This window comes from Branchiostoma floridae, chromosome 5 (genome assembly GCF_000003815.2).
Source record: "Branchiostoma floridae strain S238N-H82 chromosome 5, Bfl_VNyyK, whole genome shotgun sequence".
NCBI classification, from domain to species: Eukaryota; Metazoa; Chordata; class Leptocardii; order Amphioxiformes; family Branchiostomatidae; genus Branchiostoma; species Branchiostoma floridae.
This window is the reverse complement of record NC_049983.1, coordinates 9,845,326-9,859,621: the sequence shown is the minus strand read 5'-3', so window position 1 is coordinate 9,859,621 and position 14,296 is coordinate 9,845,326. Positions and strand designations below refer to the sequence as shown.

The window sequence follows — 14,296 nt, the reverse complement described above, 5'->3', positions numbered from 1 at the left end:
TCGGACCCGATAACCCAGAATCTAATAGAGTTAGCTTTTAGACTAAAGTAGACACTTTCTATATGTTTTCATGTTACCTGCAATTAGCCCACGGGCAAAAATTGGCAATAAACTACTACCGTAATATGGTTACATAGATGCAAACAACAACGCTGACATGCAATTAGTTTAAACCGCTTAAACAAATGTGACACTGATATGTCAGTTTTTATATCTTTGTAACATTTTTATTAATAACTACCGTGCATTTACAAGTGAAAGGCAAAGGATTTCATTTAGTTTGAGTGCCTTGAACAAAGCGTTTGGCTCTATGGGGTCAATCCGTGCGTGTTCAAGTTGAGAATATCCCGTTTATATGTACTACACTGTATCAGAAAATGCGTTCGTAACAAGTCGTTTACCTTGCGCTCTGTCTGTCGGCTGATGCGGCACTTTGGTCCGTCGCCGTCACCACGAGCTCGTACGACTGGGTGGTCTCGTAGTCCAGCTCCGCCTTTAGAGTGATCTCTCCCGTGTTCTCGTCCAGACGGAAGTTTGTGTAGGTCGGCATGGTGTAAACTATCACACCGTCATTACCTGTGGATAGTATGTTCGTAGATTTTATTTGCTTATTTCTTATAGTTTATAGCTTGCTCTAACTCTATACTTGAGGTGTGGGCTTTGTATGTATTATCCAGTTACCCACACCTCTAGCTAGTAACTATTACTCGGCTTATCTTATTACCTGGATGTCTAACCTTTCATCAACACAGAAGTAGCTCTATTTTCAGCATTACAACATATCACCATATACCAGTAAACGTAGCCCAACTTTTAGTATTAGAGTAACACCACTTGGATTTCTTTCGGTATCACCATCTCGAAAATCATTCTATCCCAACTGAACTAAATTCCATATATCGTAAAGATATGCGATACATTATTGTTATGCCATGAAAGTCCTTTCATTACGTCATTTTTAGACATAAGACATTGTCTTTATTACCTGCATCGCTATCTGTAGCAGCGGCCGTTGCTATGGAGGTTCCGACAGCCTCATTTTCATTCACGCTTGCGCTGTACGAGGTCTGAGTAAAAGCAGGAGCGTAGTCGTTGGTCTCGGTCAAGGTTATGGTAACCAGTGCGGTACCAGTCCTCTGCGTCACTCCTCCGTCAACCGCCTTCACAGTTAAACTGTAAGAGGACGGCGCTCCTGCGTCAAAGTCGGGGACGTTGCTTACGGTGATAATCCCGGAACTGCTGCCGATTCCGAAGTACGTCGACGTCACGGAGTACACGATGTTCGCGTTCGTGCCGTCGTCGTCATCGGCACAGGTGACGGTGATCACCGTAGTTCCGGCGGGGGAATCTTCAGCTAGCGCCGTCGTGTACACGGCCGGACTGCACACTGGGTCGTTGTCGTTGGCGTCTCCAACAGTTATGGTAACCGTGGTGGTGTTTGTGTTCGGTGTCCCGCCGCTTGTTACTCCATCAGAAGCCCTAACGGTCAAGGTGTAGCTTGCGGTAGACTCCCTGTCCAAGGTGTCAACTAGGATCACCTCGCCGGTATTGTCGTCTATGGAGAACTTGCCCTCGCTGTTGCCGCCCTGGATGGTGTACGTGATCTGGCCGTGCGCGTTCGCGCTCGAGTCGCTGTCGTAAGCGTCGACGTCGACAACGGTGGCTCCGACCGACTCGTCCTCGAACACCGTGTTAGAGTAGGTTTCAGGGCTGAAGTACGGCGTGAACTCGTTGGAGGGATCGACATATCTGTAAGACAAGGATTACAAAGCTATTGGTTCAAGTTGTAGTTTTCTCCCTTGGAACCTATATGTAACATATTGGAACGTATCTAGTGCGCTATATAGACCGAAGGGCATATTCTAGCAAGAAATACTCACATAGACACGGGAACTGTGGCAGAGTTGGATGGGTTATTCCCACTGTTATCTTGGACCAGGATACTGAGGGAGAAAGTAGTTTCGTCCTCATAATCCAGCTGCTTCTTGAGTTTTAGGTCGGCGCCGCTCATTTCAAAGTACAACTTGGTGTTACCTACGATGGAGAGGAAGAGCATAGTTAAACGAAAAACGAAGTGGCTTGAATTAGAAGAAGCGTAAATTACGTAGGACAACATTACCAAAAATTTATAAATCACACGGCCTTTTGCAATCTGCGTTTATCTACAGAAACAAAATAATGGAACAGTGTTGTACCAGTTGTAATGGAGTATGACAGTGTGCCGTAAGCCGCATCGTCTGTATCGGTACATGCCAGGGAAGCCACGGTGAAGCCGACTGCTTCCGTCTCGGACACCGTCTCGATGTAGGTGGCGGGGTTACACTCGGGCGTCTGGTCATTCTCGTCCGTCAGCGTGATGGTTATGGACGTGGTGCCGGACTGCGTACCTCCATCCTCCGCCTAGTATTCGTAACGTGCAAAACATAGAATGTTATCTTTATGTTGAAAGAATAACTTAAGAGCTGAAATGTTAGAAACAAAGAATGAATTGGAGAAAGGTAAGCGAGTACCCTTTAAAAACTAAACTTGCCTTCAGCTGAAGTGTGTGTGAAGACGCTGCTTCCCGGTCCAGTGTAGCCTTCGCCATGATTTCTCCTGTGTTCGAATCGATCTCGAACAGATTGAGGGAGTCTCCACTTGTGATGGAAAACCTGCAAGAAGAAAATTTTTTTCTCGGTATTAAGTTTTTGAAGGTTCATATTAGCCACAAATATATGCAATGCATCTTTGATTACTTGCACTTCCATATTGCACATATATGTCAGTCTCATAATAAACTTTCCGAATACTGGCATACCGAGGAGCTGGATCTTGGAGAACTACTACCACACACTCTAAACGTCACAAATCACTGTGCATACAGTTTACACCTAGTAACTTTGAATCTGTTTCTTTGATGGCCACCCCATTGTACATTGTGGCTTTACATTAAAAATCGTACAAACATGATAAACAAGTAAATAACAACATCTCACGTGATCTGTCCGAAGGAGTCGGCGGTGCTGTCGGGATCTGTAGCGCTGGCGGTGTAGACGGCGGTACCGATAGCTGTTGCCTCGCTGACGCTGACAGTGTATGGCGCGTTGTCGAAGACTGGAGGCCCTTCGTTCACTGACGTCACTTCCACCGTGATGGGCACTGTGGTCGACTTTCGGTCGGCGACGATGGCGGCGCTGTCCGTTACCGTGGCAACAAGAGAATATGACGTCTCACCACCTGATTGGATAGATATCAGAGTCTGCCATTAGTATTCCAGTTTTTTCCATCTGGTGTGTCTTTTCTCTTTGAAATAGGATAGATGATCATTCCTGAATCTCAGTTGTCCTTTAGCCACCAAACCAATGATATAAACCCGAATTCACAACAAGATGTAGCTACTTTTGAACCTTCCATCAGTCCAATAAGCCATCGACGGTGAGAGATTGTATAACAAGCCATCCAGTATACCGGATAAAACACTTACCGTCGAAATCCACGTCGCTTGTCAGTTCTATAACGCCAGCGTTTGTTATGGAGAACTTCGTGCTGGGAGACTGTGATAACGTGTAGGTGAGGGTGCCGAACGTGCCGCCATCTCCGTCGGAGCACGTCAGCGTCAGGACCGTGTAGGGTGGTAATGTGGTAGTGCCCTCCGGTAGGTCCGTGGTGAGGAGAGACGGGCTGAGGTCGGGGAACAACATAACATGTTAGTCTGGAACTATGATGGAACTATTTACTTTAACGATAGCGTGGTCCAATAGTTGACAACGATGGTGATAGACAAGAAGGTCCACAACTTGGGTCATAGCAGATAATCCTCACTCGACTTGCATACTATTGAAGAGGATTCCAGTCCATAGGACGACATGTTTAGTAACAGTATATACGTAATCTTAGTAAACCTTTACTTAGTAGTTATGTCGCGTAAGCATATTAAGTTTTTTTATCGATAAGAACTCCATTTAACTTGGAGATACATTTCCTCCACCACTTCCTCCATCAATATTCCATATTCTTTAATCCAAAATCAAAATAATAGTAGCCTTACGTGCAGGCAGGTGTGTTGTCGTTGACGTCGTTGACGGTGATCGTGACCGTGGCCGTGTCGACCCGCCCGCCGCCGTCCGTGGCCGTCACGGTCAGCTGGTAGTTGGTGTCCGTCTCGTAATCCAGGGCCGACACAAGAGTCACAAGACCTGAGTGAGGTAGAACATAAACTGTTAACATTTTGATTGTAGCTGGGAAGGAAACTATACTAAAGGAGTGCCGATTCAAAAACATTGTTAATGATCAACTTCCATTGTCAGAATTTTTGGATAACACGGGCGTAACAAAATAGGTACTTGGCCCTTTGAATATTTTCCCTAGCTTACCATATACAGGATTTTAGAGCGATTGAATAGATGTTAAAGGGTCAAACATGCAACAAAGTTTTCAGTAACGTTAGGGTCGCGTTTCCAATTCGGAGTTTAGTCGGGCAGTTTGTGGGAACGGAAAATATCATATAAAAGACAAAAAACAGATGTAACAAAGATATCTATAAATATAATATATGAATATGTGAACACTTTTTAATACACCCATTTATTTTTCGTTTCCACATATAGCCTGGTTTGCAGCATAACTTATGGAAGACTACAAGACAAGACACAACATGAGTCATCATGTTTAACTCACCTGAAGACGAGTCTAGACCGAAAGGTGAGTTAGCAGGAGACGTGATGGCGTATGTGATGGTCCCGTCTGTCCCACTGTCACTGTCAGTGGCGACGATGGTGACCACGCTGGTGCCTATGGCGGTATCTTCGTCCAAGGACCCAGCATTGTAAATCGTCTATAGGAGTCAAAATGCAACAATGAAGGTGCCAATGTCCCTGCTAACATTTGATATACTTGGAAGTTGTAACAAAGTACATGCTGTGATACTTAGAGGACTCCTAATAGTAATCTAAAACATGTGATCTTAAACTACTCTAATACGTTAGGTTCGGCATCTCTAAGTTGAGTTTGTATATTGTAGAATCAAAATGCTCAAGGAAAATGAATTTTCAGTACTAGATATAAAGGTTATTGAATCATTTGAGCAGGTACTTACCTGAGTAAACGCCGGTGGGAATTCATTCAACGCGTTGACGTACATCGTGACGGTAATGTCTGCCGTCTTCGGCGTCACCGGATCGTTGTCCCTTGCCTACACGTGTGATCAGATTAGATTATAGTACATTAGTCTTGATCTTAATTCTCTGCTTATAATTAAGGACGAATGTCAAATTCCCAGAAGTAACTAAACTATGCAATAGTGGATAATAGTTGTATAGTTCCATCGAAATGTGCGTACATGTACATGTAGGCATTGTCCATGGTGACAAGCAACATATGCACCTTTAAGATGATAAACGAATGCTTAAAGGTTACAAATAGACACAGTGGATGCCTACAGCCCATGCTGCCTATTGAAAAGGCTATGGGACTACCTTTGATTTCTGTCCGTTCTTTGTACTTGGCACTGTTTAAAAAAGTTACTAACTTGAGTTTGTCTTCAAGCAAAGAAAGACATAATGCTTATGAAACTTTGATACATGTTGATGTTACTGATAGTATAGAAGCCCATGTTAGAAGATCGGTGCGGGCAACGTTGAAAAAGAAATAGCTCGGTGTGATCTGTTGTACCTTGATTTTGAGCTCGTGAGACGTAGTACCCAACTCATAGTCCAGGGCGTAGTTATCCAGAGTGACAGCCCCGGATGTTGTGTCCAACACAAACACGGAACTTGATGGGTCCTCGTAGTACGTCACGGTACCGTAGGTGTTACTGTCGGCGTCCTGGCAGTCCAGCTGGGCGATAGCGGTACCTGCAGCGGTGTTCTCGTCTAACGATACCGCGTACAGGTACTGGGTGCACACCGGAGCGTTGTCGTTGATGTCTTCTACGGCTATTGTCACCTGTTGGGAAGGAGGGGGTTTGAAGATCACGATGTTAGTTCAATTCTATGAAAGCTGACAAAAAAGCCATCTTAACGCCTCTTTCCACTAGAGGTTTTCGACGTATGAGCGGCCAGACATTTCACACATCTGCTCATCGAAGTCTAACTAATTTTTTTTTTACATTTTGTGTGTTTATCATCATCTAGATCATACTTTTTTTTTAATGTGCATCATGTTCAAATACCAAATCAAGCGTCACACACGACCAACTTTAGGTCGCTCAGCGATTGACGTGTTTTGGAACGTAACCAAGGATTTTCCAACGCAAGCAAACAACAAGTTTGCCTTTCTTTCAAATTAATGATCGTTTTACAAAGTATTCTTTTGATATTCGCTTGCAAAAGACAAGTGTAGTAACACAAGAGCGATCTTGGTACAATATGATTTCATAAGTCACTGTAACAAAACATTATATCATCATGTTGACTGTTATCGCAATACTATGCGTAGCTTTTTCTGTTACACAAAGTCGACTTGCCTGTTGTGTGGCTGTTTTGACAGGCGATCCTCCATCAGAAGCCTTCACGGTCAGGGTGTAACTCTTGGTGTTCCCCATCGTCTCGTAGTCGATGACTTTAGCGGTGTAGACTACTCCTGTAGACGTGTCGATCTCGAAGTTCCCTGCAGTGTTGCCGTTGATGATCTCGTACGTGACGGCCCCGTCAGCCCCGCGGTCACTGTCACTGGCGGCGAAGGTCACCACGGAGGTGCCCACCTGCGACTCTTCGTCAATCTGTCAATCAATCAATAAGTCGCCTGTCAGTCTGTACATCACACACTCGATCGCGAAGGCAATGGACAATAACCTGCTTGAAGGCCTCTCTTGGAGAAGCAGAAGTAGGCCACATACACTGGAGATTGGAAAAGGACATTAGAGACTGTACAGGCATGACCCTAGCATGCTAGCAAAGTGTACACTGAAGTCTAGGGACAGAAAAGTACAAGAAGAAGAGGAGGGGACAGAGGAAAGATGAATGCTGTCTTATCCTGATACTGGGTGGGAAATAGAGTTCTTTTTTAACCTAATGTATATTTGACGAAAGCTATCTTCAATCTGTTCCTTATCAATTAATCCACCAATAGCGTAAAATGAATGTTAAGGATTCCTATCTTATCAATTGAAAGAAACCGGACTTAAACGTGAACCATGAAATGGCGCTTTCTTGCCATTGCATGACGACGTGTACAGCTTACAAGACGAGTAATAATACGTCGACATACAAGCAAATGTTATACATCTGATTATGTTGTCCTGTGTATAAAGAATGAACATACTAAGGAAAAAGGTTACATACCGTAGGAGTTGTTGGGTTGGCGGCAGCGAAGCTCGGTGTAAAGTCGTTGTTTCCGGTGATGTCCACCTCTATAATGGCGCTGGAGGACAGCCCTGTGGACGCCCCGTTCTCGTCCACAGCCTTCACCACCAGGGTGTAGGACTGCGCCTCGCTGGCGGCGTCATAGTCGATTGCGACCGCTACTTCAATCAACGGGTTCCCGTTGTCGGGGTCCGTTATACGGAAGTTACCTGCGGTGTTTCCTATGGGAGGAAGTATATTGATTATACCATAGCTGGTCATTTGTGAAATAAAACATCGGTCGCGTCTATAGCTCAAATCGTATCCCATTAAATTTTGATACTGGCTATCAACTTTTCAAGTCTGTCAGAACTTTAAATTTTTCATATCACTTGCAAAGACATCTGTACTTGGATTGACATGCTGTCTTTTGTACATGTGTTCCCCAAAATAGAAGTTAAGCTCTTTTAAGATAAGCATAGCTGAAGAGGGTATCTCACTCGATCACGTTGGCTTCGTCGTTTTGTTCTCAATTATCTGTGTTATCTTTGACTTTATAATAGGGATATCATGCAAAACGTACAGGTTTGGCTAAAAAGACAACAAAACACACAAGGCCTTAAAAGATACGCCGCAGCGTTTGTGAAATACCCGGCCCGCTTGAGTGACAAGATGAATTTTAATCACGCCACGGTCTCTTCATTGGTTAAACCCCCTTCCTACTAGGACGGCGCTCTCGCAGCGCTCTCTCTGCGACCTTAAATTTGACATATCGCTCAACGAATTGTATAGAAAAAAACGAATCTTTTTACACTTTGTCTTCTCGGTCACACTTTAACATTTTGTATAACCAGTGTGAAAGGATAAAAAAGGTTACACATATCCTATTTAGGTCGCAGTGAGAGTGCAGCGCGATCGCCATCTCGTGCCTAATCAATAGGAGAGCAGACATTTACATTGTACCTATAGGGTCTAGGAAGAAACCCTATCTTACCTGAAATAATAGAGTACTGTATCTCGCTGTCTGGCGAGTCGGCGTCAGCACAGGTGAGAGTGGCGATCAGGTATCCGACAGTCGCCGACGTCTCCACCACGCTGGCGGTGTAGAACGCTGGGTTGAACGTCGGCGTCATGTCGTTGACGTTCACGACGTTGATGGAGACGGTCGCGGTGTTGGCTGAACCGCCGCCATCTGTGGCTGTCACCTGCAGAGAAAAATCACAAAGTCACTGCCACAGGAAATCTTCCGGACTTTGTATTAAATGATAATAAATCAATAATATCGATACCTCCTAAGCGTTAAAAGGACCAGATCACAAAGGAGACTTGACTGAGTCTTAAGACTGCGTCAATTAGTGCGACATGGGAATACTTGATAGAGATCTCCAGAGGAGCAAGGGGCCAGTCCCTGGCCTAAGCACGTACTTAACTTAGGCAGGTATGCAATGCGATTTTTTTATGAATTCGAAGATTAAAAACATCCAAGTAATGAAATACGCAGTATAAAAGTTAGGCAAGAAGCTGAATTGGTTTTGAAATTGGTCAGACGTTCCAGACGCGGATACTTTCTGTAACCTCTGGCCGTTTTCAATTCCTTAAGTAACTTTTGTATTGAATAATAAGAATATTCTTTACTCAACGCATTAAGATGTGTAGATACCTTAGCAGTGTATCATGAGATTCTGTTTTAGACTTCTTATAAGCTTCTCGTATTGGTACTTTGATGCACATGGAATTCTAATCGAAAAGCATCATTTTCCGTAAAGTACCTCTAGAACGTATGAAGGCGTGGTCTCGTAGTCCAATGCTGTCCGCAGTTTGATGTCGCCAGCAGTCGGGTGGATGTAGAACTTGCCGTCCTGGTTACCGGATACGATAGCGTAGGTCAGGTCACCATCGTCACCGTAATCATTATCTGTGGGGGGCAAATATACAATATAATACAATACAATGCAATGCAATACAATAAAATAAAATACAATACAATGCAATGCTATGCAATACAATACAATACAATACAATACAATGCATAGCAATACCATGCAATGCAATACAATACCATGCCATATAAAACAATACAGCGTAATACAATACCAAACGTACATATGACTAAGTTGGTTATAACGTTATGATGATTTCGTTTGTGTAAAAAGTTTCAACTTTACATTCTTGCATTGAATACATATAGTTAGCTGTATACATATAGGTAGCTGAACTGCACTGCTTACTATACAATAAGCCATTGGGACGATAACAAATAGCTAAGACTAAAAAATCAACTGTGCTACATTGGCCCGACGATGCGTCAAAATCTACTGCATTTCTAAAATGCTATCATCACTAGTTAAACTCACTCCTTATGTTGTCAAAGAATTAGAATCACGCAACCGTACATGATAGAAAACTAGCCATCTAAAAGAACAGTGACTACTTGATTTAGGACTATGGTAGATATAGCTATTTTGTCAGTGCAGAAATGGATACATATGTGTTACAGTGTTTCATAATTTCGTGAGAAGTGACATACCGGAACAACTCAGGGTCTGTATGACGGCGTCGACGGTCTCGTCTTCGTTCGGTGTGGCGGTGTAGGTTGCCTGCGTGCACGTCGGGGTGTTTTCGTTAACGCTCGTGACTTCCACCACAACTGTCACCGTGGCTAGAGAGGTAGAAGATGAACATTCGATACATAACATCAAGTTGCTTTCAATAAGGTTTGAACTAATTGAAAGAGAAAACATGCCATTAGTTAGGTACATGTCATCGACTAATGGGGTTCGTCCTTGTCGGTATAGAACGGTCCTGATTGCTTATCACAATTATCAGGTCAACCAATGAAAGGATGGCATTTGGTACTGTAGCCAATGAAAGAGTCCTGTTACCTCAAATAGTTGCATTTCGCGATCTATGTTTTTCCTTTTCTTTTCTACGCTTAGATGGAGAATGGAAGGCTTTGGGATCAATCTGTTTGCAGAATATTAAACCCAATTCTACCTGAATCACCGGTTCAGGGGAAGACTAGTCAGTCTGTAGTATCATGTTTAATTGCAGAAGGATGGACACAGTAACAAACACACACAGTAACGCTACCAAAAACAGAACCTTCCGTCGAAGGTAATAATCACACTGACGACGGAAAACCAGTTAAAAAACAGTACCTGAGTTTTTCGTCGGGTTCGTCCCACTGTCAGTAACCGTCACCTCCATGGTGTACAACCAGTTCTGACTGGCCGCGGTTGCGTCATCGTACTCAAGCGCAGCACTCGTCTGGAATTTAGAGAAAAAAAATTAGAATTACACCTTTGTTTCGATCAGAAAATCACCTTTTTGTTACTTCTGTATTTTAGGCCAGAGAGGGAAGCTTGGTTCCCTGAGTACCATTCGATTTCTACCGGGGCTCCTCACACTTTTTTTTGGGGTAGCAAGTGTAAGAAGCCCCGGTAGAAATAGGATGGTACCCAGGCTAGAAGCATGGCACTAGTTCAAGAAAGTACAAGGAATCACGCCTTGTCGAAAGGCCATTTGACATTACTAGTGCATAATAGAATAATTATATCATGAATATTCAGACTGTTATCGTTACAGTAGTATCAGTACCTTGACTTCCGTTCCACTTAATGTGAAAAGTCCAGATGAGTCCGACAGGATGTAGGATAGTTGGTTGTTGGCACTAGAGCCGTCACTGTCGGTACAGCTGAGGGTCGCCACATTGCTGGACGTCGCTGTGCCTTCCGGTAACTGTTTCCTGCAATGATACAGTTTTGTCAGAAACTTACAAATTTCAACTCTTGACAACTGCAATATCATGCAAAATGTAAAATATGACTGAAAAAATACCCAAAATGCACAGAGCACCAAAAAATTGATTTGGTATCTATGAAATTATTTGAGCTCTTTGTCAAATTTGAGGTCTCAGCGAGGTCACCGACTTGCCGCACTGTTGCAGTTTGTATGTTGTTGTGTACCTTCAATTAGCCAGCATCTTTCTATCTATGAAGTATATTGATTATACAGTCACGTTTTCAGATACATTTGCCCATAACAGAAAGATATCAACAGTAACCAGGAGGGTACCAACAGTAATGGGCAAGAAGGAAATTAAAAAATTTCTTCAAGAAACCACATCGATATCGACTACATTTATCTTAGCTATAGCATTCTTGCTTTTCTGATGGAAACATAAGGAGATAGATCTATCGGGTCCTAAGAAAAAAGACACGTACGTGAAGACATATTGCGAGCAGACAGGTGAGTTATCGTTCAGGTCCTGCAGGTTGACGGTGAGGGTAGTGGTGACGGAGTGACTGGCGCCGTCGTACGCACGGATGGACAGCGACCAGGTCTGGGTCGCCCCGGCGGCGTCATAGTCCAGATTTGCCGCCGTGTACACTACTCCTGTACCTGGTGCACAGACGGGAACGATGTGTTATCATTATGTAATAGATGACGTTACAAGGAAGTCAGGCAATGTGCTTGTGGTAGGTGACTCTATAAAGGTGGTATCTCACTGCACGTGGGGCACCAGTGCGGCACTGTGGGGTTCGAAAGATTACTCAACGAATTTCTGAGATAAAGAACGATTTTTGTCTTAGGCTTTGTAAATGTGTATTTTTGGGTCTTCTAAGTCATACTAATGCATTACGCAATATCCAAATAAAAAGAAATCGGCGAAAATAACACAACAGTATACCGCAGTGAACGAACCCCGCAGTGCGGCACCGGTGCCCCAAGTGCAGTGAGATACCACCTTTAAGTAGGTAGAGACTAGCTAAATATAAATGACCTCTATATCGATCTGTCATGCTAGTGTTGCAAGTGTTTTCAATTAAGAATTTAATAGTGTCAAATAGTGGTTGGACACTGAACAACATCCACCAAAACAATTTCTAAGCGAATAGACCAAAAATGTCGATACGCATTCATGTAATTCCCTATTACTATTTTCTCAAGGACTGCATAGTCATACACCCAAAGACAAAGATGTGGATACTCGTCTTTCATATTGACTTACTTGCGTCTAATGTGAAGTCTGTCTGAGTGCTGACGAACTCGTACGTGATGGTGTCGGTACCGCCGAAGTCTGCGTCCGAGGCCGGCACCTCTCCTGCACTGGTACCCACCGGGACCTCCTCGGAAAGGGTGACTGGGTTCGTAATGGACCCGCTGTACATGAAACAAAGAAATTTTGACTGGAAGAAATAATGCTCTTTTGAGATGATAGTCTGTGTGGCTGTAGACAGTATCAGTCATGAATCCTTGGTTGGATGCTGATGATATTTAGTAGGTGGTGGGTGTCAGAAAAACGAAGGTTAAATTCGATACTGGGTCCCCTTGCGACTTTTTAACATTGTGCATTGAAAAGTATGGTTTCGATACCTCGTGTTATGGACATGCTGCGGTCTTGACGTTTGGGTGGTACAAAGCTCTTGGGGCAGAGAGTAAGTGCTGCAATTTTGCCCCCCTCCCCCAGTTTTTGTTAATCTGACTACTAGTGCGTTTTAGCATGCACGCATTCTTGAGTAAATGATTGTATATTCAGCCAATCTACAGCTCTACAAAACCCTAGTTGTGTCCATACTGTTGTATGGGCGTGAGACCTGGACTCTACTGGCAGCAACAGAGAGGAAGATCAGAGCCTTTGAGATGAGGTGCCTGCGTAAGCTACTTCACATCTCGTACTATGAACACGTCACGAACGAGTATGTACGGGAACCGGTACGCAGCCTCGTTGGCCCGCAGGAAACACTTCTAGCAACAGTCAAAAGACGTAAACTGCAATAGTTCGGGCACGTCACCCGACACAACAACCTGGCCAAGACGATCCTACAAGGAACGGTGGAAGGTGCACGTCGCCAAGGACGGCAGCGAAAAGCTTGGCAGGATAACATCGCTGACTGGACGGGCCTCAGCCTACAGGAGAGGATAACCCTGGCTAGGGATAGAAGAACCTGGAGGCAACTCTCGATCTTCATGTCTACCTTGTCCCCCCAACGACCTTGAGGTCAAGGGACTAGGTAGGTAGGTAGGTACAGCACTTACAATAGGGATGCATCAAGACATTTTCGGAAAGAAAGCTTTGGACGAAGACATGTCTTCAGAGACCTTCAAGGCTAAAAGGCAAAAACAGACCCTGTTGCCAAACCCTAAAACCTCTCTTATTTACTCCTAAACGTCTTCCTCAATGTAGTTTGCAATATCATCTGTATAAGCATGACAAATATTCAATAAAACCTCTCTTTCTCTTTCCAGAGTCAATATGATAAGTAAAATATGTGTCCAGCCGTCATTCGCAGTAGGACTCAAAACATCACCTGAAAAATGTCAATTCACGTTACCTGAATACAGGAGACTCGTCGTTCGTGTCCACCAGGTTGACCGTCAGGACGCCCGTGTCTGTGAGGGGGCCAGTGTCGGTCGCCGTCACCGTCAGGGTGTAGGAGGTCGTCCCGCTCTCGTAGTCTATCCCCGTGGAGGGCGTCGTGGTGATGATACCGGTGGAGCTATCAATGGCGAAGTGTGGTCCTCCACCACCGAGGGAGAAGAGGATGGAGTCACCATTGTCCACATCTGTAGCCGTCACCTGAAAAACGTGTCGTAAAGCCCCGTTTACAAATCAAGAATTTAGCTCGGCGGTGTTGGCATCTGGTTGCTCTTAGATCCGTATTATCTGATTACTGAAAGTTGCGCATGTACTGGTAAAAATTGGCCAGTAACGTTACAACCCTACAAAGGAAATAAGGGGAAAGGGTAAAACAATAGGAAAAACTGATTGTGTGTACAGAAGACGTGACAGAGATTTGCAAAGTGACGCATGGCGAATCTTTAAAAATACACGTACAAAAAAAATGATAATGTGGTTCTTTACAGTTCTTAAAATGTCAAGCAAACAATGAGGGGAAAAGGCCGTTATATAACCGACTTTATAAAACACATAATTTAGCCAGGCTAAACATGTACAACACGTAAGTTTGTAGTCCCGAAAATGTTTTCGTTCAGAAATTCACGTCATGAATGAATTAGCGATATCCACATCATGA

General features: G+C 43.9%; 1 protein-coding gene across 1 annotated transcript in view; it reads right to left on the bottom strand.

Annotated features, from left to right (window-relative positions):
* The window catches only part of LOC118416153 (protocadherin Fat 4-like), a 34,799-nt gene that overhangs the window by 15,400 nt on the left and 5,103 nt on the right, over positions 1-14,296 (bottom strand). The window contains exons 4-24 of the mRNA XM_035821231.1: positions 13,595-13,839; positions 12,271-12,422; positions 11,483-11,660; positions 10,857-11,004; positions 10,418-10,526; positions 9,787-9,918; positions 9,029-9,174; positions 8,254-8,464; positions 7,260-7,501; positions 6,443-6,697; positions 5,650-5,922; positions 5,075-5,170; positions 4,657-4,813; positions 4,028-4,175; positions 3,464-3,660; positions 2,976-3,216; positions 2,531-2,651; positions 2,196-2,400; positions 1,881-2,034; positions 986-1,749; positions 402-576 (exon numbers count right to left, since the gene is read on the bottom strand). Of these exons, the coding sequence (XP_035677124.1) occupies positions 402-576; positions 986-1,749; positions 1,881-2,034; positions 2,196-2,400; positions 2,531-2,651; positions 2,976-3,216; positions 3,464-3,660; positions 4,028-4,175; positions 4,657-4,813; positions 5,075-5,170; positions 5,650-5,922; positions 6,443-6,697; positions 7,260-7,501; positions 8,254-8,464; positions 9,029-9,174; positions 9,787-9,918; positions 10,418-10,526; positions 10,857-11,004; positions 11,483-11,660; positions 12,271-12,422; positions 13,595-13,839 (4,349 nt within the window). The remainder of the gene's footprint in view (positions 1-401; positions 577-985; positions 1,750-1,880; positions 2,035-2,195; positions 2,401-2,530; positions 2,652-2,975; positions 3,217-3,463; positions 3,661-4,027; positions 4,176-4,656; positions 4,814-5,074; positions 5,171-5,649; positions 5,923-6,442; positions 6,698-7,259; positions 7,502-8,253; positions 8,465-9,028; positions 9,175-9,786; positions 9,919-10,417; positions 10,527-10,856; positions 11,005-11,482; positions 11,661-12,270; positions 12,423-13,594; positions 13,840-14,296) is intronic.